The sequence below is a fragment of the Pyrgilauda ruficollis genome, unplaced genomic scaffold (genome assembly GCF_017590135.1).
Source record: "Pyrgilauda ruficollis isolate IOZ18807 unplaced genomic scaffold, ASM1759013v1 scaffold100, whole genome shotgun sequence".
Classification (NCBI taxonomy): domain Eukaryota; kingdom Metazoa; phylum Chordata; class Aves; order Passeriformes; family Passeridae; genus Pyrgilauda; species Pyrgilauda ruficollis.
Window position 1 is genome coordinate 40,157 of NW_024508102.1, and position 27,643 is coordinate 67,799.

The following is a 27,643-nucleotide window of genomic DNA, read 5'->3' on the forward strand; positions in this document are numbered from 1 at the left end:
TGCACCCTGTGAGCCTTTGCCACTGTCAGGTTTGAGACAGAGAAAAGGATTTACAGGGATGCATGGAAAAATCACTGAGCCCAGCCCGGGAGCTTGAAACACCTCACAAAAACCAAATGTAATTCACAAGATCTAATTATGACTCTCAAAGTGACAAAGGGACATAAAGCACAAGAGGAAACAGGCTTTTGACACCACAACAGCAGATGAACCTAATACACTGACCAGAACAGAACAGAACACGGAATTGTCAAGGTTGGAAAAGAACTCTAAGGTCATCAAGTCCAACCATCAACCAGCACCCACAATGTTCACCACTAAACCATGCCCTCAAGTGCCACATCCACATGTTTCTTAGAATGCTTTCAGGGATAGTGACTCCACCACTTCCCTGGGCAGCCTGTTCCAAAGCTTTACAATCTTTCCCATAAAAAATAATGTCGCAACACCTAATATAAACCCTGCCTCCAGTGTAACTTGAGGCCATTTCCTGATCATGATCTACTCAAACCACCACGCAAGTGATGGAGCTGGTATGGCAACACACCAATGGGTTCAAACGTGTTAAAAGGATGTTACAACACCCTAAAAGGTCAAAACAACAATCAGACACATTGTAATACAAAAACACATTAAAAAAATTTAAATACAAAATTGTTTTAACAATAGCACTTTATTAAAACTTCTTAATTATGCACTCAAGGCCTTGCTAAGTTTTAATCACTGTGCAGCTCAATACACTACAGAGGCTATTCTGGGTACGTAGTATCTGCCGCTGCTACACTTGCACTGTGAAGTCGAACACAGACACTTACAGCCATGAAATAAGAGTCCTCTGTAGCTGTCACAGGTTACAGTAACACATAAATCATTTAGTCTGCTCTTAATTGAAAAGTGGAGCACCAAAACAAAGACAAGTAACCTGAACAATGGAGATGCTTTTCCTAGGGCTAACTATGGCTTGTTTTTCCCAATTTATAAATAATCTTCTATTCATTCCCTTAAATTTACAATGTGAGGTTTTAATTTATTCACACTAGAGAAAATTCTTTACTGAGACAGCAAACAAACCCATTTGGTCTGGAAAGCACAATTAACATATCCAACTGAACAAAATGTTACTTGAGTCCCCAGACTGTTCTAATATTAATGCTTCCCTTTGGAAATCTCCAGCTTATGTGCAAATTCAAACTTACTGACATTTAATATTATTCCATGTCATACCACAACAAGGGACTGCACACAGGGCACCTGTGCAGGTTAACCTGTCATAGTGTTTGGCAGAAACTGCTAATCCTTCTGTCTGTCCAGAGAGTGCATCATGTTTCAGAAGTGACGTATGTCTAACATACCACATCTCATTGCTTAAGCAGCATGCAGCTCTACAGAATGACACACTTCAATCACATCCCCAAAGAAAAATGTCCTTGCAGCTGCTCTCTGTTACACAAGCCATTTAATCTACTTGGGAGTTGGCACTGCTTTCCCAACAGAAGGGTACGTGTTCACATGCCAAGACCTTTTTTGAGTGTTCAGATCAGAATAGAATTTATGCAAATCACAGACAGGTTTATTTTTAGCCTGCTTTCAATAGGAAGCAAGATATGCAATTACACCCTGCATAATTTCTAGGCCCACTAACCTATTTCAGTACCGAGTTTGGGAGGCCAGGAGTCTGACAAAGATGCTGCATGCCTGTTCTCCTTTGAGCAGACAAACCTGTGGGGTGACCCATGGAAAACAGAAAATGTTCCCAGCAGAGGTGTTCCTCTAGCTGTGTCAGTGAGCAACAGCACGTGGACCATTGTAGCTGGACCTATAAACTAATTTACACAACAGCAAATTAGGCTTTTAAATACCAGCCCCATCCTGAACATCGCTGCTTTGCAATGCCTACAAGTATAACAGCTTTTGTAACAGATCATTCCCATACAAGAATGTCACCCAAGGGCATTTTAGTGGCTTCTCAATGCCACTTTCCCATGAGACGGCCCCCAAGGTCCACCACCACAGAGGCCCCCTGAGCACAAGGGTAAAGGAGCAATTCCTGCTCTGACAAACATGAGTCATTATGCAACCTTTATGAAGGAATTAGAGCTTCCTAAAACCAGCTTTTCAAGGAGCCTGGGAAATCCCAGCACTGCTGCAGGGTGGGCTGCAGCATTCCCCAGGGACAGCTGATGCTTCAGGCTGCAGATTGCACTGCTGTAACTCACCACACTCTGAAGGACTCTCAGGAACCCGGAATCACTAAGATCTATGTGCCAGGGCAGCACTCCTCTGATCAAACCCACAGAAGTGCTGTGTTACAGCAGTATTGATTAGGGACATCTCACAGTTTAATTGGAAAACAACCCCCCCACAGAGCTCACTGCACAACAGGGGCAGTCAGTGAAATCACTGGAACTCCAGATGTGCATCAGCCATGACTAATGTCAGTGCTTGACTCACACAGTTCACACGGCAATTCTACACCAAGGGATGCTTTACTCAGTCTGCTGCAACACCCAAGGGCCAGGGGCACACCAGTGTGCAGCACAGCATCCCACAAAGAGCAGAGACATTGATCCACATTGGTCTGTCACACCCATGAATCCCTCTGGTGTCACTGCACGAACTCCAATTCTATTATAACACTATTTTGCAGGGAAGCTTCTGTTTAAAATCTTTATCATAGGCTGTTGTTTAAGTAGTCAAGTAAGAGAAGACCATTTCCCTACATGCTCAGTTAATCATCACATAATATAAAAAATGAAAGGAATTTCTCTTTCTGTTTGCACAAGATAACCTATTATTTCATCACTATTCATTTAATAAGACTTATTTTTAGTTATGGAACCCAGGATTTTCAATTAACTGTGAAAGAGTGCTTTCTCCAAGGAGTACACATGTGAGGAGCCAGATGCTAGCAACAGAGGAACTGCTCAGCCTCTGAGATCCAGCTGCTTTCTAGTGAAGTACAAGCATGCTGGACTTGCCCAGGCAGTGCTGGCACATCCCATCACAGCCCTTCCCAGCAGGAACCCAGGTCACAGCAGCCAACCTGGCAAAAATACACCAGAGGTGCTGACTGATGAGCTCCAACACATGTCTGGGAGTGGTGCAGGATCCTACTGACAGCCACAGCTCGTTCAAAGAGCTGCCAGAGGCGCTCACCTCACTATTTGGCACAGTCATTGGAATTTCTAACAAACCCAGCCAGCTGAGGCTGACAGACTTCTCCTCATTACTGATGCAGCACTTAAGTTGAAAATCCATGCACTTCCCCATCACCAGTTTGCAGGAAAACATGTCTAAAACCAGATCTAAAATCAGCTCGGCTGACCTTGGTGTGACTTACCACAATACAGTCAGCTCTTCAGGAACACAGGTGGTTGAACTGATGCTGCCAATGTTTAATGTTCAAAAATTTCTTCTTTTTTTTCCGTAAATTAATATTATTATTTCCGCATGCTGTATTTACTGTTTTACGTATGCCTCTGTCTGCCAAGGAATTGTTAACTAATCACCATGATATTCATTTTGCTAGCACACAGCTGGGAACTTGGTCTTGCAACATCTGTTTCTCAGCATTTCTTCCTCTTATCTATCTGTAGTTAGCAACAGAAGTGTCTCAATGGAGGACGTCAGTATGTGGAAAAAGAAGCTGGTAATCAACAGCTATTAAAACATAAACCTTCATATTAATAACCAACTCACAGAATCACAGAATATCCTGAGCTGGAAGGTACCAACAAGGTCCAACTCCTGGCCATGCACACAACCACCCCAATATAACAGCAATATGGTGATCTTCTTTCTAGAGATACTTCTGCAATAAAGTGTTCAGAACACTTGTGTTCAAGAGATTGGAAGATTAAAAATGGGCAAATGACCTATTCATTAAAAGGATAAATTTGATTTTCATAATCGGAATTTACTGAACATTAAAAGAAAACTTGCTCTTTCAGTGGTCAACTGTACAACAAATTCAGCTCTAGCTGGCATGTGTCAGTAGTTCCTCACCTATGGAGAGGTCATTCCACATGGGGAACACCACAGCTGTATTTCCAATTATTTTTAACTTCAGAGCAAACTTCTTTCACTACTCTATACAATAAACTAGAACTACTCAAAGCAGAGAAAAATAACATGGGCAACAAATCCATAGTAACTTCATTTTCACTCTATGATTTCCAGCATAAGCCATGTACAAACACACTTCAAAAACCTAAACCATCTGATTTTAGAAAATCCTGCAGGGCCACGGTGGTAGTCAGGGTACAAATGGTACAACCACTCATGGCCAGCTTCAAAGATACCTACTAGCCCTTCTCCAAGTACAATAAATGACAAAATAAACATTTCAGCAGTGAACAAGAATCAAAGTCTAGAGAACAGGGCAGCAAACAACTGCTCCCCAGCAGATGTCTGCGACAACTGTCTGGCTGATACGCCATTAAATTCAGTGACTAACTTGCACCAGTTGCGTTGCTTCAATTAAGCCTGCCCAGAGAACTGCTGGAGTCACCATCCCTGGAGGTGTTTAAAAAACATGTTGATTTAGCACTTGAGGACATGGTTTTGTGGTGCTGGTTGATGGCTGGACTTGGTGACCTTAAAGGTCTTTTCCAACCTTAACAATTCCGCAATTCTGTAACTTAATGTTTGCACAACCACGTTTGGCACAAGGTGATTGTTGTAAGCAAAATAATTATGTTGTTTAGGTCATGAGACAGAAAGAGTCCTCAGTTACAATAACAGAAGTTTCAATGCATTCAGACTGCAGTGCATTCCACTAGGGAAACTCGCCAACCAGCATCTGTATGGAGCTGTCTCCAAAGGCTGGAGTCACTTATATTTGCTTAAAGAGCTCACTAAATTAAAGACTGACACAGAAATGGAATCCTTGAAAGAAAGCACTTCAAATAAAGAGACAGCTTTGAAAGGAAAGCCAAGTCCAATTTCTGTTCACAATTTGCAATCAACCAGAAGGCAGCTATGGCTGTGCACCCCAACAGGAACACCCAAACTAACAGCACAGAGTTTGTTCCTGTATTTATTGCATCATTCCTTTCCTATCACCTTGTGTGACTGTATAAGTTCTGCAGTAATCTCTCTGAAATGCTCCATGATCACTAGAGCACAGAGCTTGTTACCCACATAGATGGTTCTTTTTAAAACACTCCATTTTCTCCTCACTTCCAGGACACACACAAACCTGAAGGTAAGAGTTTTAAAATGTTCCATTTTTGTCTGAATACCAGTATAAGTCATATATCAACTGACCAATGTAATAAAACACTCAGCTAGGTGATAAAAACCCACCCTGCACCTACAAGCGTAAGAATTACATAGGACAAATCTGACAGCAGGCACCTGTCCTAACCACATTAATCATTTCATAAACTGCCACTGGAATGTAGTCAAGATCCTTCCCAATTTTACTCTTCATATTGAGTCAGAATCAGTCAGCAATTACATAGCGAGCACTTGATTGCTACTAAATAAATCCATTTAAATTCCCAAATTCATCATTCAGTGCCCATTGGCAGATCTACAGCAACAGCAAAGAAAAGGAAACAGACATCTTGCTGTTCAAATAAATCATGGGATGAAATAGAGATTAGCTTGTCTTTACCTGCCAGTTTAAATTCTTATTAAGAGACTTAACGAGCCTTTCCCAGAGGCACTGTCAGAGCAATCAGGTGAAGCCAAGGCTGTGCTGTGTGTGCAGCACATCCTCACCTGCCCAGCGCAGGGCACCCAGAACGTTTACGGTGCCAGGAGGGTCTGACTGGAGAGGGCCAACTGCATCATTTGTTACTCTAAAAAATAATGGTGCAAGTCCAGATGCCGATTAAGAATAGTCTTTGCACAGAAAAATTCCAAATATTCTCTGCTTCTCAACATAATTTGCCACAGCACTGAGGTCCAGCTAAGCCTTGCAGGCATTGCTCAAATTTTCTGCGTTTGAACCAAATGCACATTGTTACCTCAAAAAGCAGATTTTATTTTTATCTCCGCTTATTCATTAAATAGGAAAAGCCTCGCACTTTGCATTTAGAATTTGAGAAAAGTCTTGCATTCGGCATTTAAAACTTAGACTGCCAAGTAACAACGAATGCTGAATCTTTTCAGATCACTTCAGTCTGAAGTGAGCACCCAGTTCTTGTGTCCCAATTTCAAATTCTTTAGATAACACCAAGTTCTGTCGAAGAACTGGGTGGTTTTTTTGAAAACACTGTTTCTGTCCTTAATATCCAACATCTCTGCAGCCCCACACCAGGAAGAGCAGCAGACCTCTTAAGAACATAGTGCAAATACAAAAAAAATATATGTATTTACCAAAAGGCAGTAAATAAGGATTTCAAATTAATTTCCTGCCACCCAAAGGTAATTCAATAAAGCAGAAAGTGACTCAAGTCCTTTTTCTTTTTGCTGCATTACATCCACTATAAGAAACAGCTCACAGAAAGAACTTCCTCATGTAAAAGCTTTTTTACTATTCCTACAGCATGACACTTCACATTAGAGATCAGGTTTTGATGTCTGAATGGAAGAATACCCTATTTTTAGTAGATTTTTCACTGAGAGAACAATTCGTAGTTCTGAATACTTTGCAACTTCCTTGTGGACACACTACCTGCACTTGTGTACAAATACAGACTGATGAAAAGGTTAATGAATACCCCGAAGATGCCATCCTCCAATGCCCCCGACCGTCTGCCAATGTCTGATATCAAATAATTCCATTTTAAGCAGTGTCCAACACCACAGTTTAAATCGGGGCTCATCTACACAATAGTTTTCATGCTCCTCATTTCAGGAGGAGCATGAAACCTCATTTCAGGTTCCCTCCCTCTGCAAAGGCCAGAGAAAGTAAATAACCTCCTGATTCGTACCAGACACACCTGTCTTGCCTGTATTTTGTTACAGAATTTGTAGTAACATCCGACTGTTGCAAAATCTATTAAAGCTATGCAAATCACAGCATGGTAACAAAGTTTTCCAATATCCACAGAGTTCCAATTCTCAGTATTTCAGATAAGGAATTGCTGGAGTAACACAAATGCTTTCAATGCTTCTTTATGAAGCAAGTGCCAGCTCCAGTGTCAGACAGCTAACAGCTGGAAATGAAGAGCTGTGAAAATAAGTTTTAAAAAATGTGCTAAGAACATTGTTTCAACAATAAAAATACCTCTGATTTACAAACAGTTGTAGCTTCAGGTTCAAACCACAACTTGAGTTTAAATAAACCCAGGGCAGACCCTGAATTCACCAGATCTGACCAACATCCACCAACAGGGAGACTCCAAAGGCCAAAATGAGCTGTGGCCACAGAGCATCTCACCTGCTCTCTGGGCTGCTCTGGGGTTCAAGGTTACTTCCAACTCCAGACACCCAAACCTGCACATCAGCTTACAGGTGGTGTTATTCCTGCACTCCTGTTGGCACTATGTAGGGGCCCTGGGGCACAAAACAAGTTGTCACCATGCTCACCAACACCTTCTGTGAGCTATTTACTATGGCAGAACAATAACATGAAAAATTCAAATGAATAAGGCCATTTAGCCACCCAAACTAAGTCACAGTGAAGTGTTCCCAGTGTGGTACCTTATGGCTGAGCCGACATATATAACTTTTCTCCTAAGTTCCTCATTTCCATATTGACAAAGTGACAGGAGATTTAAGAGATTTATGCTATAAACCTAAACTTAATTTTGAATCTGGACACTTTAAAGAGGTTAAAAGACATCCTTGGCTGTGGAGGACCACATATTCTGAAACATTTTGCAGAACAGAAAAATACACACACAGTACAATGTAAATAACATTCACTTCACTGCATTTATTTGCTATTCTGATGAACACTACAAGTCCCGCTCTAATGAATTCCTTTAGGTACTAGCAGCTTCTCCTAATGAGCATTAATTAAACTTTTCCAGCATCTCTACCTTCACCACAGAAAAGTAATTACTCACTGCTGCCCTACAGAGAGGGAAATAAAATCCACAGGATTAGGTTTTTTTTAGAGTGAGTAACTAGGGCAGAGAGGAAAGCCTGCAACTTAAGAGTCAAGTTGTGTAGTCCGCAATTCCACAACATGACCAATACTTCAGGCCCTGGATTGAGTAAAACTGTTTTCCTGCTGCCTGTAAATAAACCACTAAACAAGGTTTAATAATAGTACCCAGGTTTGCCAAGGACATAACTACTTGCCTTTTTCAAAACGTATAAGAGGACACAGCACAAACTATTACCTCAGCTGTTCCGCATGGTTTAACCCCCAGCTGCACACACCCATCCACAGTTCATACCATATCTAGCAGGGAATACATTTTAAAAATATATTAGTTGTACATATGGCATATTGTTGCCATGTAAAACAAAAAGTATAAGTGGCATCTGAATGCATAAGTGGCATGTCAGATCTTAAGTCATAGAACCATAGAATCATTATAGCATAGTCTGGGTTAGAACAATATAAAAAAAAAAAAAAAAAAAAAAAAGTTGTTTTTTTTTTTTTAAACAAGGACCAACACTCGCTATGAAAGAAAACCACAGCAATTTTGTTGTCAAACTTATGTCATGAGTATTTTTTAATACGCCAAGTACAATTCATTGAAGTTCACATTCCAAACATCATCTTCCAAGGAAGCACTGTCAACTAGAAGGAAAGCCAAGGCAACACATCTCTCAATACATTCCTTAGCACTGGAACACCACATTTGATTACTTACTGGTACTTTCCCTCAATGGCACCCACAGTACCAAGCAATTTTCACAAACAAGTCCTCCCTGCACCAAAGCATTTCCAATCTACTCTCACTGAAAAGAAGATTAGTGAAATTACTGAGAGATAATAGTTGCAACAACAGAGGTAAAAATACTTCCCTGGTACTTTTGGTCAGCTGGTTTTTGAGGAATTCTTTAGAGCAATAAAGGATGAAACAAGCCATTAAACATAATTCCCAGGGCTCTAACTCTCTTTTACGTAACTGGATTCTGAAATTCCTCCACTGCCCCCCCCCCAAGTACATGCATTACGAGGAAATCATTTCTACAAACCTAAAACTTTAAGGCTTAGTTATTTCCTGATAGTTCTGTGGTTTTAGAGGAAATAAACTGGATGTTAATCCTCTTGCATTTAATGAATAGTACCAGCAGACTCTGCTGCTTTTTGCTGCAACAAGGTCATGGCAAACCTGGTGTATAACCAAAGCAAAGTTGCATCTCCAGGCAATGAAATCTCAAAGAGGGGGATGGGTTAAGTGGTTTGGGTGTTATTGTTGTCTATTTGGGGAAAAAAAAGGTGTCAAAATAATTTTTAAATCCATAGAATTAAAATTGTAGAAACATTTCATAGATTTTTCATAGAAATCACTTAGAGGGAAGTACTTAATCAGCATATCAACTTACACCAAGTTCAAATTATTTATCAATGGGTTTATGCTTTGGTTTTTAATAATGTCAGCAAAATAAGTAAGTTACATACATGCACCTCTATACACAGCTGCAGGACAAAGCTGGTAGGCAAAACCAGCTGCACAAACACCAGAAATGTGCCAGACACAGCACATGGCCCTCACTTCTGTTCCACTTACACTTTTGCTGTGATCTTCCAAAAACTCCTGTAGGGAAAAGGAAATCTTATATGAAAACAGGCACTTCTGCTTTATGTTGCTAATTGGTTTTTAAGACAGTGATTCAAGAGAGTGATTTTCCTGCCCAGACTCACTAAGTTTTATGCTGAACATCCCTCCTCTGATACACGTTGTGTGTCCAAAACCCACAGTGCACACCAAAAATACCATGCATGCTGTTTCCTAAAGTTTGACTAAACTACACAACTACTGAAGAGACACAATACTTTTACAGGGATTACTAAACTAGACAGCAAACCACCCAGTCATCTAAAGATCACACCATACAATCCCGAAAGTGTTTGGGTCAGAAAGGAACTTGAAGCTCATCCAGCTCCACCCCCTGCCATGGGCAGGGACATCTTCCACTAAACCACACTCAAATACATACTTCATTTTCTTATCTTTAAGTTAACTTTGTGAAAAACATCACACAAAGAAAAGCACAAAGTTGCCTATCTGCTGCTTTGTCTATTTCTCTATAACTTTTACTAACAGTCTTAACCACCACAGGAATTTCATTCTCAATGACTTACAAGACTATGTTCTTTATTCGTAAAACCAAATCAGGTAATTTTTGCTTAGAATACCAATAATTAAAACTCATTTAGTTATTTGGATTCACCCAGTTGCCTGATTTCATGAGCTAAGAAAGACATGTTTACAAATAATCTAAGACCTAACTCAAATACCTTAAACCCCATTATTTTAAAATGCTTTCCGGGAATATTTTTGGTCATTCTAAAGGTGCCATGTTGAAACAGATCAGAGTACATACACTAAGATAATTTTGTCTCTCAGAGGAAAGGCATTACCCTAATTCTGTGTTTCTGTGGAAGCTGGCAGTGGTCTAGCTCTATGATGGAAGAGAGGAATGTATTACCCAGGAAGACTGAGGAGCTGTGCATCCAGCTCAGGTCCCACAGCCCTTGGTGGATGTTGGGTAGAGGCTACTGAGTGCTGCTGTGGAAAACTGCCCTCCCTGCTTGAGAGTTAGTGAGGAGCCAACCCGTTCTGGACTGCAGAGGAAAGCTTGAGTCATTTGACCATGCTACGAAAAGCCCAGAGCATACAGGTCCACTGTAATGAATGGAGGTATCCCAGTTTCATCAAATGATGCTGTCTTGAAAAGGAAAACTGAAGGGGACATGCTTTCTGCTGGAGGCTGTTGCCTCTCTAAAATTGTCCTGTATCAGTTTGGGAGCTGCCTTGCACAAAAAGCTTGCACCTTAATTGTATGGACGCAGAGGACTATTAAGCTCTACTACCACTGGCTATTAGGATGTTCATGTAATTGACAATCTTGCTTCTAAAATTCCTCTTTATATAAACGTACTCTTGAGCAAGATCCTATTGCCTTTCCCTTTCACATACTTCCGTGTTTAAATTTTACTGTGATGAGTGCATCATCAGTGGTAATGATTGCACCAGCGATGCCCTCTAATGATTCTGCGCTCTTTCTTGGTGTGGTCATTTCAGATGATAAGGAGGCCTCATGTGGCTTTTGCGACTAATTTGTACGTTTTTGTTTCCTTCAGGAGAGCAGTTTTCTTCTCTGTTTCGATCCTTGATGTCTCTCAGGAGAGACCCTGTAGGATAGTGCATTTATCTGGAGCTGGTGGTGGGGCAAGTAGTGCTGTCTGTGTTCTCTAAACCCACCTCTTTGGCTCCCCTGTTTTAGGGGAATCAGATCTTCACCGGGACTGTACAATCAAGTACCTGCATTCCAGATATTCCTGGAAAGAACTTTCCTTGTGCAGGTAGACAGTTTCAATTGAAATTCTTCCATATATGTTTATGCTGACCCCCACCAACCTTAGGTGTCTATGCCAGCAGAGATCTTGCTTAAAACCCCTGAAGAGTAGTTTTGCTGCTACTCTGCAATGGCAGGAGGATTTTTTTATCTGTGAATGAAGTCAAGAATGAACTAAAGATGAACCTTTATTAGAAGTCATGATTTCAACCACAGATTTAACCTCAATGACTTTTGTCTAGGTATGACTCTTCAGTTCTTGTCTGGATTTAATGAAATGCTAGTCAGTTGTAGAAAATGGCTGTGTTTTATCTCAGAAGATACAATATCCTTAATTTTTTTAAGGAAGTTTCATTTTGCATTGATAAAACAAAGACACTTTGAAACTAAACCATCTTTTTGAAAACTTCCTAAAGTAAGCTAGTGATGCTCATATAACTTGCTATGCACTGTGCTCTTTTATTATTTAAGCATCTGCTTCAAGTTATTTTTCAGCTGCAAAACTTAAAAAAATAGAATTTTAAAATATGACGAGGATTGTACATTCACATTGACAGGTGAAAAAATTACTCTAGTTTTCATTATTGCTCTGTTTGACGTTCTTTAAATTCATTTTTCTGGTTCTTGTTTTTAATTCACAATGCTTCCTTTTAAGAAATATATTGTGTTCATGGACTGTTAGTCAAATTGCTTCTTGTTTCCTGGATGGGAACAATTTTCTTCTTCAAAGCAACCGTATTCTTGAGAATACTAGATTTGAATTCAGAAAAATAGAAGCTCTTTGTATTTTTGAGTAAATTCTTTATGTAGTTCTGCTGAACAGAAAGTGAGAGGAAAAATGCAATAGGAAGATTGCAGACTTGTGCTGATCTGCTACATCATCACAAAAATCAGAATTACTATCAGATTCAAGGAGACAAATCCCTCACTGTCAACCCCTGACACTGGATCCCCTCGGACTTCTGTCCCAATAGCACCCAAGCCTGAAGAACCATGGGGCACACAAAGGTCTGCTGGCAGAGCACTCCATGCCTTTCAAATGATAGTTTCAGTTTTGACTGAGGAAAATCATGAACACAGGATCTTGAAATGAAGTAACACAATTACATGTCTTTGAGAATGCCTATCAGGGACCACCAGCTCCTGGCCCTCACTCCCTCCATCTCAACCACCCACATGGTCCCACGCACCTTCCCAGACATCTTCCAGAACTTGGCAGGTTTGGATGGCTCTGGATCAAAAGGGAAGCCAAATTCAAAGTCATAGGTCTTCACAGAGAATGCCTTGTCAACAACTTTCCTAATTACATATACCCTGACTGGAAAACTGCCACTGAGCAGCTGTGGCAGCCTTGCAAAAAACTAGTATGTTTTAAAATACTGTATTCAAGGACACTAAATCTAACAGAGAAAATTACTACAAAAATAATCTGATGTGGTACATATGTTTCAGTATGGGAAAATTTGCTGGATCTGAAGATTCAGTTTGATCAGTTCCAAAAGTTACATAAAATCAGCACAAAAATGCTACTTCTCTTTGTATAACTCACCAGCATTGGGTTTACAAGCTCTGGATGACTATGCTAAATAGCACAGGTCCTTACAAGACTCCAGCAGCAGTTTTCCTCTGTTTAAAAAACCATTCCTCTGTTTTAACCAGTTACTAAGCCACAGGAGAATTCTGCTCTTGTATTTTGGCAGCTATGCTGCCACACCATGCTCACTCAGCAAGATCCTCATCCAAGTCAGTGATACCTTACTGAAAGCCTACTTGAAAATCCACCTCACCAAAATACTCTGATTTGATTAAACCAGCCAGTGAAAGCAGCCCACTCTCCTCATTAAGTGGTATCGGTTCACATGCCCAATAGTCTCCTTCTCTTCTAAAACCCAAATATTAATCAACTTGCTGGAATCACCAACCAGCCTCTGTTGATCTTCTGGACCCGTTTCTCATCAGTATTCTATATTCCCCACTCCCATTCCTTCCACACCACCTAGAATTTAAGAAACAGGTAACACACTACTGTTAACAATCAATATCTGGAAGTCCTCATGAACATCATCTGGTTCTTGCCATTTTCTATTGCTAATTGCAACAATTACTTCTAAATCTTTTCTGCCAATTTTGATAGTTTGACATTGCTGTTATAGAAATTCCCAAGCACAAGAATATTCCTATTTCACTCCATAGGACATACAAGAAATCCCTCTGAACTATAGTTTCATCTTCCACAAGCTTTCTCTTTTAAAAAGAGATTATTTTCTATCTTAAACAATTAGTCCCTCTTTTTAAAATCCTCTTACTTCACAACTAACTTGCAGCTATTTGTTCTTTTCCATTTTCTCCCTTCAGAAAGGATTTACAATTTTATAAATTAAGACCTTTTTCAAAACCTACCAGGCTTCTGTAGGTGCTTTTAAGATGCATGTCTGTTTCAATTTTTTGATTGTTGTTTTAATGTAGCAAGCTATACGAATCAGGACCAACAGCACAGTCTCTGTATGGAAGATGACTTTCCATTAGTGGTCAAACAGGGAAAACCTGACTGAAAATACATATTACGTGAAGTCAAATAGCACCCACCAGTTACCAAAGAAGAACAAAAGAAGTGTTCAGCAAAGAAGCTCCATGAGAAATATTATAGACCCCCATCATAGAAACACTGATATCCACTGGGATTCAGAGAAAAATATTTTTTCCCTAGACACCTTCTTATAAGGCAGTAGGCTCACATCTGGGTTGCCTGACCAAGAAAGAGCTCATGAATTAACTCATGCAGCTGCAGGTGCCACCATTCAGCATTAATTTGACATTTAACAGGCACGTTGATAAACATAATTTTACCACAAGCATTAGTTAATTGAAGTGTACTCAGAAATAACACAAATCTGTGGAAAAAAAGAACAGCCGGAGTTTGTTCTCAGGGTTCTTTATCTCTGCCAATGGGAAACCAACAGGATGAAGCGATGGCACTCCGGTGCTCCATCCCGGCCATTCCCCTCGACCTCTGCAAGCATCGGATTATATAAACACCACGGAAAGCACCTCCGAGAAGAGGACGCAGGCACCGGACCCTCAGAAGGCCGTTGAGTCACCCGGAGGCCCGCGAGGGTCATACCCGCACAAACACCGCATCGCAGCGGCGCGAAGCTGGGCATTCCGGGCGGGGAGAGGACCCTCGGGGGAGGCCACCGGGACGGGACGGGGGAGCGAGCACCGTCCCGGGGCCGCCTCCTCCCTCACATCACGCCGCTCGGCAGTGGCACCTTCCCGAACCCGCGGAAACTTTCCCAGCGGGGCACCCGCGCCCCGGATTCCGCCCGGTTGCCTCCGGGCGCCGCTTCCCGCCGCGGCCCTCCCGCCGCCCCGCAGGGCGCCGGCGCGGCCGGGCCTACGCGCGGCCGGCTGGGCGGCGGCGGGAGGGCCTCGGTCCAGCTCGGCGGCGGAGGGCACTCACCTGGGCGCACGGTCTTGAGGCGCACGGGCTCCCTGAAGTGCCGCACCACGGCTAGCGTGTCGCGGTGCGTGAGGCCGCTCACCGGCGTACCGTTCACCTCCAGCAGCACGTCCCCCGGCGCCGGCGCCTTGCCCGAGAGCAGCGCGGGGCCCGGCGCGCCCTCGCCGCCCGCGGGCAGCCGGCCCGCCAGGTACGGGAACTCGCCGCGCTCGGCGCCGCCGCGCAGCAGATCGGGGTCGGGGCCCGCTGGGCCGCCCCAGGACACCACGCACTCCTGCACCTTGCTCAGCCAGTGCCGCTTCTTTCGCAGCGTCTTGGACATGCCGCAACACGGGGCGACGCTACCCACCCCGCGCTGCCGCCGCTCCCGCCCCGGCCGCGGCTGCCGCCCGACTGCCGCCCCAGCCCCGCCTCGCCGACCTCACCCCTCCAGGCTCCTCCCTTCCCGTCTCCGCCGCGGTCTGCCGGCCTCACTGGCCGCGCCCCTCATGGCCTGCCACGCCCTGGACACGCCGGTGGCGCCGGGGTGCTGGTCACAGGCTGTTCGGGGGCCGGGCCGGGCCGGGGCATGTAGGGGGATTAGACCCGACCCACTGGGATCCCCTAGGAGCTGCGGCACGTTCCGGATGTGGCCCCTTGCCCCGGATAGAGCCCCTCAGGCAATGCCTGCCTAGGCCGGGATATCCCCTCAGCCAGGAGTTCCCTTTTGCCGCAGGGTCCACTCTCAGCGAGGGCTTGCGTTGTGTAGGATCTCTCCTCAGCCAGGATCTCCTCAGTCAGTGCCCATCCCAGGCTGGGTCTCCTGTCAGCCAGCATCTCTGTCAGGATCTCTCCTCAGACAGGAGCCCCCCTCAGCCAGGGCCTTGCTCAGCTAAGAGCCCCCAGTCAGCTCCCACCTAAGGAAGAGTTTACCTTCGGCCAGGGCCACCCCTTAGCCAGGAGGTGCCCTTGGCAGCTGGGTTTGAGATAGGTGTGAGAGCTGAGGTGGGGTGTCCATGGTCCACTCTCATGTTTGCACTTAGTGCCTGCACAACCAGACAGGCAGAGACACCACTCCTGTGTATTCCCAGCATTCCCATGGCTGCTGCTGCTGGAAGCAGTTGGTTCAAAGTAGCTTGAGCACCTCAGGCCAAAGCACAGCTCAGAACAGTGGGTACAATTTAAATATAAACAGACGCAGATACTTTTTCAACTGGAAAACACAAATCCAGTAGGTTTTCTCTTCATATGAGCCTGTTTATTTAGCTGTGATTCACAGATCTCAGCACAGCAATTAACTCATGCCAGGTGCAGATTACACACCAGGTATGCGACATGTACATCCCAGCATTTGGGAGCACAGCACAGCTGCTGAACAAAGAAAACACTAAAAAGTATGAACTACGGGAAAGTTCATTCAAAATCAGTGACACTGCTATAAGAGCTAGAAATTAATTCTTTGAAAGCTTTCTGGTTCAAATTGCAAATTTCACTGCCCAGTCATCACATTTTTTTTCTCTTAATCAGAGGCTGAATTTCCACTGCAAATCTCTTGTGATGTCTACAATGTTTTAGGAGTGTCTTGAAGGCTCCAGCTGTGCCCAGTGGGCTGAAGTCCTTAAGGAGCAGCAGGGCTGCAAAAAAACCTGAGTCCTGAAAAAGTATAACCTTGCCACTGTTTGCAAATAAGGAGGTATGACTGGAGTGCTGCTTTCCTTTCTGTAGGAGGAAGTGAAGAAGCTGGTGCCTGCAGAGCCTAAAGAATATTTGCTGAGTTGTAAAACAATGGATTTTTGTTCCCATTGCTGTGTCCCTGTGTTCACCTCAGTCAGGACAACACAGTGTGTTAGAAGTATCAGATTTCAACACTGAATTTTGCAACGATAAATAGCAGCAAGTGGAACCACTAAGAAACCTGCTCATAACAAAAAACAACAGCTGCCAATCCACTCTGCTGTTGGCATCAGCACACATAGAATGCCACAAGAAGAGGATGCTAAGCTCTGCCACATCAGAATGAAGGACATAAACTGCTTCAAGGCAGCACAGCTTTTGGTAAGAAAGGAAACAAAGTTTGTTTATCACACTGCCAAAGTTCAAAGGCAATCAAAACAGCAAAAACATGTCAAAACACTGTTTAATTAGAGCATGAAGACACTTTCTCAGAGTGGTTAGAAAAGGAATTGTGGTGTTGTGTTTGAACTCCTCTGAAGTCCTTTTCCTCATGCCCAGTGCCTGCCATGTAAATCTTGGTGTGATGTGTAGATCAGCAGTCCTGTGCTTACATGGAAGAGACCCCCACAGAGGCAAAACACTTCACACAACATGTACAAACACAAAATAAGAACATCTTCATCCTCAGCAAGGATGACATGAAAGCCAGTTGTACTGATACACAGCTGGCATTTGTTTATGCAGAAGGGTGTTATTTCCTATTTTCCTGGTGACTGGGCACACAAGAGGTCTGTCTGTCTCACAGCACCAACTACCTGACCACAATGTTTTTACAGCTTTTGGGAAAACCAACAAGTGATGGTTAATTCCACTGTATTAACTGAAAAAAACCTTAGTTGCCAGGAAGCAGCAGTGGGCATAGTGTTCTTCCCTAACAGAGCCCTCATCTCAAACACAGGGTAACAAATTATTCAGGAAGCTCCATATCTCTGAGGAAGCACAAACAAATCACAGTTGAATAAGAGTGGTTCAAAGCCAGGCACTTGCTGTTCTGTTGACAGACATATCCAGGACTGTCTATTTGAAAATTGTGTGACCCTAAGAGATATTTATCTGAAGACAAACTTTAGAACATGCCATAAATTAACTTGTACAGGAGCAGAAGCTGCCAAGGAACCAAATCTTACCAGGGAATTTTGTAAAGCTTAGAGAATAAACCCAAGCCTCAAGAGAAGCCTGTGTCACCTGGGCAGACTAATCCCTGATGTCTGCGCTCCTCACCTGAGAAACGAGAATGTATCAACCCAGCAGGCTGTAGATGGGGATCAATGCATGCTTCACCAGTGCAAAGCTGCACCATAAATCTGCCTGTATTTCATAAACACATCAGCATAGCAGGCAAATGAGAGACAGTACCAGCAGGAATAGCATCCACACAGTGGTATATCCTTCTTTGCTCCTCTTTCACAAATAAATAGCCACTCTTGAGCCCTACTACAATGCTGAGAACTACTCATAATTGCATATAATAGAATCAGAGAATCATAGAATATGATAATCAAGTCCAACTCCTGACCCTGGACAGGACAAACCCAAAATCCTACCATGTGCCTGAGAGTGTTGTCCAAACACTCCTTGAGCTCTGGCAGCCTTGGGGCCATGACAACTGCCCTGCCCTGAGGAGCCTTTTCAGTGCCCAACCATCCTCTGGGGAAAAGAACCATTTCCCAGTATCCAGCTTAAACCTCCTCTGACACAGTTCCATGTTGTGCCTTCAGTACTACTATCACTGGTCACCAGAGAGCAGAGATCAGTGTTGAATGTCTCCTCAGTACTCCTGTAAACAGCAAGAGTGCTGGGCTGGGAATTTTAGATGTTTCAACCAAGATTTTACAGTAAATCAGATAGTAAATACAGAACCTCTGTATGCCGCAATTTTCCAGCTGCATATTCAACATCATTTTGCACCTGAAATATCACAAATCCTTTTAAACTAACACTCATGAAATGAAAGACACCTCAGCTGAAGGAAGCTCTGTAACCCTGCGACAGAGAGTATGGGAAAAAACTGACAGAAAATGGTTTGTTTGTTTGCTCGACACAAACAACTGCCAACAGGTTAAAAGCTTGGGCAAGGGATGAGTCTGCCCCTGACCTGTATTGTACTGCTTTGTACAATGACAGCAGTGTTCAGTTACCCTCAAGCTGGCCAAAAAAAAAAAAAAGGGGGGGGAGGAGAATGACAAATAAGGCACTTCTGAAACAAGGGGAATAATTTCCAAGAGCAGGTGTCATGCAGTGATCTGCAGGACATACAGTCATATACTCTCAAGCACTTTTCGTCTTTGATGTTTCCTCTGTGCCTCACCCACAGGAGTCAAAACTTCCAGAGTAAATTTAAAAAGTAACTACAAAGATTGCTCCACATTTGCCTGCTCCAAGTACGGTTGGATTCTGTGGTAGAGTTAATGAGATGAACTAAAAGGACTTGTCAGTGTGAATAAAGAAGCATAAAGAAGCAACCTACACAAATACCCCTCTGCTACTTGCTCTGGGATGCAGATGATGTGATCAAGCACCGCTGATGTCAATGAATGCAAAGAGGGGATAAAGGCCCAGTCAAACACTGAGGGGAGGAGAGTCACACAGTTGTACGGAATTACAGCATGTGTTTGAAGTCTACATATTGGATTTAGAACCTAAATGTAGTAATGGAGTTTAAGTCTAGATCTAGAACTTAATGCTTTGAAGAATAAACAAGGCTGGAGAAATTGCAGTAAAGTGCATGGCTGAAAGAGGCAAGCAGAACTGAATTACTCAGGAAGTGAGGACTGAATGTGCCAGGACCAGGGGACCATTGGCAGGGAGCTGCAGTGGCAGAGCCACTGCTACTGAATTACAGAATCACAGATCACAGAATGGGTTAGGTTGGAAGAGACCACAGTGGGTCATCTGGTCCTACCTCTCTGTTTCCAGGGTTATACAAGATCACATGGCACTGGATTGTGTACAGGCCATTCATCATCTCCAGTGAGAGACAGTCTCTCTGTGCAATCTGTTCCGGTGCTGCGTCACTCACATATAAAGAAGTTCTTCTTCATATTCAGGTGGAACTTCCTGTGCATCAGCTTCTGCCCATTGCCTCTTGTCCTACTGTTGGGCACCACCAAGCAGAGCCTGGTCCGTCTTCTTGGCAGGCCTCCTTTAAACACTCATAGACTTGGATGAGCTTCCCTCTTTGTTGCCCCTTCTTGAGGATGAACAGGCCCATCTCCCTCAGCCTTTCCTCAAAAGAGAGATGTTCCAGTCTCTTGGTCAACTTTGTAGCTCTAAATTTAATGACTGGGAATGGTCTGTGCTGGGATAAAACCCTGGCTAATTGGTGTCACAGGCCAACTCTCCTCTGCATATGCAACTGACTGGCAAAGTACGCTATTCATCCATTTATTAGGAATGACAGAAGCTGTTGGTTTGGTGATGTTTAACAATTTTTACCTTCCATTCAGCCATTTCTCTCCACTTGGATGTGTTTTTGATCATCACCCACTAAAATCCTTTGTTTGACCTTCCCCTTGCTGTCAGCCTCCTTCACCAGCAGTGAGTTAGCATCTGTAAGTGGCTCATCTCTGTCAGTGGTTTTACATCTTTAATAGGGTATGAAATATCTGCAACAGCCTTGTCAAGTTTTATAACCCTGTTCACAGGGATTTGGGATAGCTGGCATGGTCCAGTCTGTCTCATAAAAGTAATCCCCAGCTCCTCTCTGTTCCTGCTCCTTTTCACCAGTCACTTTCTCTTCACTGAATATCAGCTGCTTGAGCAGCCTGGGGAAACAAGGAGGACCAGTGAAAGCTCGCAGAGCAGTGCTACCAGCCCTCTGTGTCTGTGCACAAACTTGTCTGGAGAATGCAAAAAGAAACTCAATTTTCTTGAGAGTTGATGCCCACTCCTGTCAGTCATCGCCTCCCAGCCTGAGTCCTGCACATGAGGTCTGAGCTAGTCTTTCATAGATACCTTGAAATATCTGAGTGGACTAGAACCAGTGACAGAGGACTGAGGCGTTATCCTGCCCTCTCCAGTTCCACTAGCCCTACTGACAGAGGAGAGAGGGTCTGAGCTGCAGCAACAACACACTAACAATTCTCTTGACTTCTATAAAAGAGGATGAAGGAGGAGCAGTGGAGTGTTAGGAAGTGAAAAACAAGACTCCCTCCCTGCCCCTACATTTGGAGGGAGCACGAGGGTTACCTGTGTGTGCATCAGTCTTCTCCTGGGATTGCTCCCTGGTGTTTGAGGTGTGATTTCAGACTGACAGAGCCAACCTTTCTTTGACTGCTATTGACATCACTGACTTCATCACTTTGTCAGTCTTCCAACTGCTTGTACCTTGCAGAAAGCCTCATTTGAGCAGATCAGCCTTGCCTAGCATAAAGATGACTGCCTTCGTTATTCTGAGCAACAGCTCATGCAGATCTGGTTACATTACTTGTATAAATCTATATGATTAATACATTCCTTGTCTTTCCATGATCAGTATTTAAGCAGCAGCATGCAAGGGTTTACACAGAGTTATTTAGAAAAGACTGTCCCCATTCTTCTTTTTGAATGTTAATAATATAGCTAAAGTCTCAGTAGATCTGTCATAAAAAATATTATCAAAGGAACCAAGATAAGTGCAGAATTATTTGCTGTTTAGAAAATCCCGACACATCACAGAAAGCAATAATAACACAAAATAACTTTGATAAAAGTTTTAGAGAGAGCATTTTTTACAGTCCCAGCTGAAATTACAGCTCATATTGAATAAGCTGCTTACAAAGGCTTTAAGTTAATTTACATTTTAGTACAGGAAGTAGAATAATGCACTCTGACAGAAAAAAAGTTCACCTCAAGGCAGAGGTCACCCAGCTGTGGCTACAATAGAGGCAGAACTTTGGAAAAAAATATATACCTGGGGTTCAGAGTTGCTTTGGGTTGGCAACTCAGAGCTCCCCGTGCTTGAGATTTAAAAGTCTCCTTATTTTCTGTTACTTCCATAACACTCTTGCTGAGAAGTGCCATGGCTGAGCATCAACTGAGAAACTGTCTTCCCACTGCACTGTGTCCAGTTCTGGATCAGGTTTCTCCCTTTCACATGGTTTTCAGCACATTGCAGAGGCAGTCTCAGAACCAGAGCTTAGATACCAATGTCACCCTTCCTCTGAGAACACTGGTGACACACCTTTCTCTATGTTATTTTTTTGTTATTTTTTCCTCCTGTATCAGTAAGACAAAAATCCTTCCACTACATTATGACATCCATAATTCTGGAGCTCCTGTCCCGTTATAATTTAGTTATTAAATTATTGTTCTAAATACAGGGAAAGAGTTTTTCTAGATTCTTTTTTCTCCTAGCAGTGTTTGTACAGCAACACATGTCACTGTAGCCAAAACCTGATTAATATTGCTGGGTTTTATTAATAGGTTATTTGCAAAGGACCATTTGGGAGTAAATGGGATCTAATAGAAGCTTCATAGGTTTACCATTATACTCCACCGTTATCATTTAGAGGCAGCTTCTTTGTAGTCATTAATGAATAATGACAATATGATAATCTTCAAAGCTCACCATTCCAGCACCAACCTTTCCTCTGACTTATAACGAAGATGTTAAAGTTAATTTCCCTCTCACAAAGCAGGGACCTTTCTTTCTTTGCTGATGCATCTGTTTTACAGATATCACTTCTCAACTCCCACTGCTGGGCTCAACCTCACTGAAGGATGAGGAAAGGGAGTACACAGTGCTTCATCTTTCACTGTCAGCCCTCAAAAACAGTTTTGCAAAAAAAGAAAAAAAGAGTGTGTCCTGTTGTTAGATGGCTCCTGTGGGTTTGTACACTATCTGTTATTGACATAACAGACAAGAATCATAAAATCATGAAATCATTTAGGTCAGAAAAAACCTTTATGACCATCAAGTCCAACCATTAACCCAGGACTGCCAAGACGACCACTAATCCTTTTCCTCAAGTGCCATATCTACATATCTTTTCAATGCCTCCAAGGATGGTTACTCCATCACTGCCCTCAGCAGCCTGTTCCAGTGATGGACAACCCTTTTGATGAAGAAATTTTCCTTAGTATCTCATGTAAACCTCCCCTGGTGCAACTTGAAGCCATTTCCTCTCATCTTGCTGCTTTACTTGGAAGAGGAGAGAATCATTTGGGTTGGAAAAGGCTTTTGAGATCCTTGAGTCCAATGTCAGGATCTTTCACTGGTCTCCAGAGTATGGTGTGATGCTTTTCATTCTTAGGTGAATTAAATAAGATCCCTTAGGCAAAGCTGTGCTCCCTGCATGTTAGACATACTGAAATGCTTCCATTCAATGCCTTTTGATATGTCTGACACCCAGACTCACACTGGGCCTGCCTAAGTGTCATCCTCAAGAATGACCTTGTCCCTTTAGACATTCATGTGCTTTTGCTTCTGCTCATGTATTTTTATTACTAACAGGTTTCCCAGCTGATAACACAGCAGTGAATACATTATTCAGCCTGGATTGCTGACTGTACTGCTGGCTGTCTCCGTTACAGCAACATCCTCCAACACTTATAAGTAGGGATCTCAAGATTCATCTGAGTGTCCTGGCAGAATGTGGCTGATGCTGCAGGGCTTAATGGGGAAAGGCAATGGGATGGGACCAGAGCCAGGGATCTCTGACCAGACTCCACTTAAACAGCGGAGCACAAAAACCCAGCTCCTCCAGTCCCCTGTGAGACCCAGGAGATGCAGGGGAAGCAGGAGAAGCTTCTTGGGGCTGAAATGCCACGTGTTACATTACAGAGCTGCTACCGCTGTGCCACATTCCTTTCCCTCTTCTCTCACATGAACCATGAACAGAGCAATTACCTCTGAATCGCACTGGGGGGCTGTGAACCTTAATTAATTTGTGGGTTTCAGTTCTTTGTGCTCTCAAAATTCAGTGTGCTTAATTCCTTCATTACTTCCCAGTTAATAGCATTATTTATTTGAGTCAGGGTAGTCCCCACCAAGACTGTGCAATGGTGGGTTCCCAATTCCACATGATATGCTGGGCAGGTGCAGACTCCCTGTCCTCCCTAACACTAACTAAAACAGGAAACAATTAGGTTAACTATTAGGAAGTAGTTCTTCCCTGTGAGGGTGCTGAGGCCCTGGCACAGGTGGCCCAGAGAAGCTGTGGCTCCCCCATCCCTGGAAGTGTCCAAGGCCAGTTCGTACATGGCTTGGAGCAACCTGGGATAGTGGTAGAGTTTCCTACCCATGGCAGGGGGTTTGGAATGAGCTTTATGTCCCTTCCAACTCAAACCATTCCAGGAGTCTGTGATCATCCACCAGTGGGCCTGCAGAGACCCTCCTCAGGTGGGTTTGTGTCCATGCATAGCTGTAGGTTGGGGGAAAGACGCAGGAGCGTGGCCATACCTGCATGCACTGTCATCCATGTGGAAGAGGAATCCATGTTCGATGGGTGGGGTGATACAAGAGGAAGCTGAATTGCAAGCAGCCTTCATGTCCACCTGCTTACAGAGACCAAGCAAAACAAAAATTAAGCAGGCCATTAAGCAGCACTCCAGTGGATTAACATTGTCTGTCTCGCTTACGCTGCAGGATTTCAAAATTCCTTTGAAGTTTGCATATTAGAAAATCACTTTCCAAGCCACATAACTTTGAGGAACAGCTGACTAATCCTTTAGGATTTAATGAGGTTAACTAACATGCACAGTTTTTAGGGAGCTATTGTTTGTATTTTGGTAGCAAACATGAAAAACATTGACAATAAGTAATGTTCTGAAGAGCCATAATGGAAGCATGGCATAATTTTGGTAACTTTTATAGAAGCTTCAGTTTTCTTCATGGAGCACAGGTTGGGCTTCTGATCTTGTTCAATTATAACAATTAATAGTTAACAGAACTGTTTGCTTTTAACTCTCACTGAAGTCAATAGGAATACACTTTTCTGTTCTCCAGGTTAATTTATGGTTTTGTAGTTTCTTCTCTGGCTCTTTGGGAACTCCTTCCATGGACTGGGAGAACATCAGCAGTGTTTTGCAACAGCTGGGGCTGGTGGCAGGGGGTGCCCAGCGCTGGTCTGGCATTGGAGCCCACATCCCACTCTTTGCCCAGCAGAGCCCAACTCTGTCCCTGGCAGGGTCTGGCACTGAGCCCTTCCCCATCTAAGCTCCTGGAATAACTATAGAATAGAATCATAGAATCTTAAATTTGGAAAAGACCTCCAAGATAATCAAGTCCAGCCTTCTCCATTTGGGAAGTTGGTTGTGGACTACTTGTGCCTCAGGTGCCTCAAGACAGAACGATCAACTTAATTTGTTGTTTACAGAACACCAAAGTTGCATGTAACAAGCTGACACAAAAATCATTAGGATGCAATTACAGCGATCAGAATGTAGGCTACTCAACTATTTTAGCAAGAACATGTAATTAACTGCAGGTTCATGTTGAATGCTGCCTGGTACCATGAAGCAGGTTCCAAGGATTGGTTTGCATGGGTAAACACAGCAGCGGGATTTTTCCCAGAGCACAGCCTCTGGCTGAGATGCAGACTGATGGAAAACAGCAGTGGCTGGATTGGTGGGAGACAAGGCCAAGCAAGACAAGAGGAGCAGAGCATCTTGTCCATCACCTAGCAGCCCAGCTGACAGAGCTGGAGCCTCTAGAGATGTGAGCTCAGTGCACCAAAACTCATTGGGTATTATCGCTGCTGCACCATTGCTGCCTCATGGTTAAACAGCATGAATATTAAAGGGTTCTTATAGCTTCTTTGAAAAGATCTGCATGCTATGGCTTATAGATCATAGTGGTGCTGGGAGAAAATAAAACGATGTCAAACTTCTTGCCTGTTGCTTAATTGTAAATGTCTCCTTCAGCTCATGGGAGCCTGGACACTATTCTGGAGAAATAGTTTCCTCAGCATCTCTTCCACTTATGAATTATTTAATGGGAAGCTTTGTCCTAGTAATGAGTGGAAAATTCAGTGTGCAATTAATATTTGTCACCCTCAGGCCTTCTTAATCCTTGTCAAAATATACATTACACAAGTAAAAATTCCATACAGAGCAGCAGGCAGAGAGGTGGCTGTTCAGGGGCTGTGCATGGAGAGAAGGAAGAGAAAAAAGACAGGAAACCTCTCAGGATTTACAGCATACACAAAGCAGGAGAGCGTCATGTGCATGAGTGGCACAACAGGACCTGGGAGCTGTGGCACAGAATCCTGTGTGGTGAGGAGCAACCTGGCCTGGGAAAGGAGTCCCCGCCCATGGCAGGGGTGAGGGAATGAGCTTTAAGGACCCTTCCAATCCAAACCATTTCATGATTCTATGAAGTTAATTTTGATAATTGCCGTCCCTCATTTCCAGGGCAGTGCCATGGGGTGCATGAGTTTCATGTCCCTGGTCCCATTCCGTTATTTTAGGAGGAAGCTTCTGCAAAGAGCCTGACCTTCCCACAACACATTTCTAACTGGAATTTAACAGACCTCCGTCTGCCAAATAATAAATAAGAACCTTTACATGCAACACTCTGTTGGCTAAGCAGAGCTATAAACAAAGCCTAAATAGGAGCTGATTTAGGGAACAAGTTTGGGAAGGCAATGCTGCCATAGCTGCAGCACATGGGTGGGATGAACCACACAGCCCCATATAGTCAGGTCCCCAAAAACCAAGCCTCATGCCAGACTTAAAGAGCTGGCATCAAAAGCTTTCCCCTGTAGCAGTGAAGGGAAGGCTCTGAAAGATTACAGGAAATGCCTTATTACAGCAAAATAGTGTGGCTCTGGTTTTCACTACCACCACTCTGTGGGGAAAGCCTGATGTGGTGAAGCTGGTGGCACAGCAAGGGCAGGACGAGCACTGGCAGCTGTGTCGTTCCCAGAGAGAGCAGAGCCTGACATGCTCACAGACTTCCCAGGCCAGCCTGGGAACTGGCATGCACCAAGCCAGGACAGGAGCCCGTGCACCAACTTGCCGACAGCCGGAATGGGGCTGGCAGAGACAGGAGAACCGCAGCACCTCCACGCACTGGATCTGTGGGCTGCTCTGAGCTCTTTACACACTACTAACTCATGTGTTTCCCTGCTGCGTAATTCATACCTTTTTAGCAGAAGATAAAACTTCATAACTGTTAATGTGCAACTGTTTATTAATATGAGTCTGCCAGGCAGCCCTTGGATTCGGAAGGAGCTCTTGAGAAAGAGCCAAAGTCTGTCCTCTGTAAGCAGATTTTTTTGAAAGCTCAGAGGCTGGTGGGTACCAGCCTCTGAGCTTAAACATTTCTCCAGTGGCTGCTGAGCTGCTGCTTCATCCTGTTTCCCCTGAAGAACTTGGAGCATCACAGAAGATGAAATAAATAAGTAAATATTTTCCTTTACACAAGGCGAGGTGCTGAATGTGCTGTATCATTCATGTTTCTCTCCTGCAGTCAACCAAGCATGGAAAGGAGATAAGAGCATTTGTTCCCACAAGGAATGGAGAGGATGAAAAACAAGGTTTCTGTTGTGTTCTGTGCAAGGTTGTTTATAATGCCTGTGACTATTTTTAAGCCTGAGAAATGAAGGGCTGCCAGCTGCAACCCGCTCTTGAGGGAAGGTGCATTGTGTTCTGGAGCACTGTCAGGTGAACCAGAGCAGACACTGGTTACCCGGCAGCCAGGCACATCGGTTACACCATCCTCCCCGTCCCTGTCCTTGGCAGGAGCCTGGCTGCAGGCACTGTCCTGGCAGGTGGCACCGCACACCTGCCACTGGCGTGACACGTCAACATTCACAGGAACAACATAATTTCAAAAAACCTTCCCAAAGACATTGCTGGGGGGGGAAAAGGCAGTCTCTAGGTCTAGAGGATGATCAAGGTCTGCTGTTGCTGCTGCCTGTTCTGTAAGACCATGTCTGGTGGTATGGAGACATGGGCTGGCTGAAGGCACGGGCGGGATGAAGGCAGGGCAGGATGGAGGCACAGATGGAATGGAGGCATGAGCAGGCAGGAGTATCCTGCACCTGCTGGAGCAAAGCAAGGATAGCTGCCTGTAAGGCTGCTCCAGGGGCCAGGGGTGGAGAGCAAAGCAGAGAACATAGGAGATACTCCAGCTCCTTTGGCAAGATGAACAGCCAGCCTCTTCCA

General features: G+C 43.8%; 1 protein-coding gene across 4 annotated transcripts in view; it reads right to left on the reverse strand.

Moving 5' to 3' along the window:
* The window catches only part of MAGI3 (membrane associated guanylate kinase, WW and PDZ domain containing 3), a 51,026-nt gene extending 35,795 nt beyond the window's left edge, over positions 1-15,231 (reverse strand). For all 4 annotated transcript variants that reach the window (XM_041467374.1, XM_041467365.1, XM_041467355.1 and 1 more), the window contains exon 1: positions 14,840-15,231. In XM_041467374.1, coding sequence (XP_041323308.1) covers positions 14,840-15,161 — 322 coding nt within the window. In that variant the 5' untranslated portion in view covers positions 15,162-15,231. The remainder of the gene's footprint in view (positions 1-14,839) is intronic.
* Between the last annotated feature and the right edge of the window lie 12,412 nt (positions 15,232-27,643).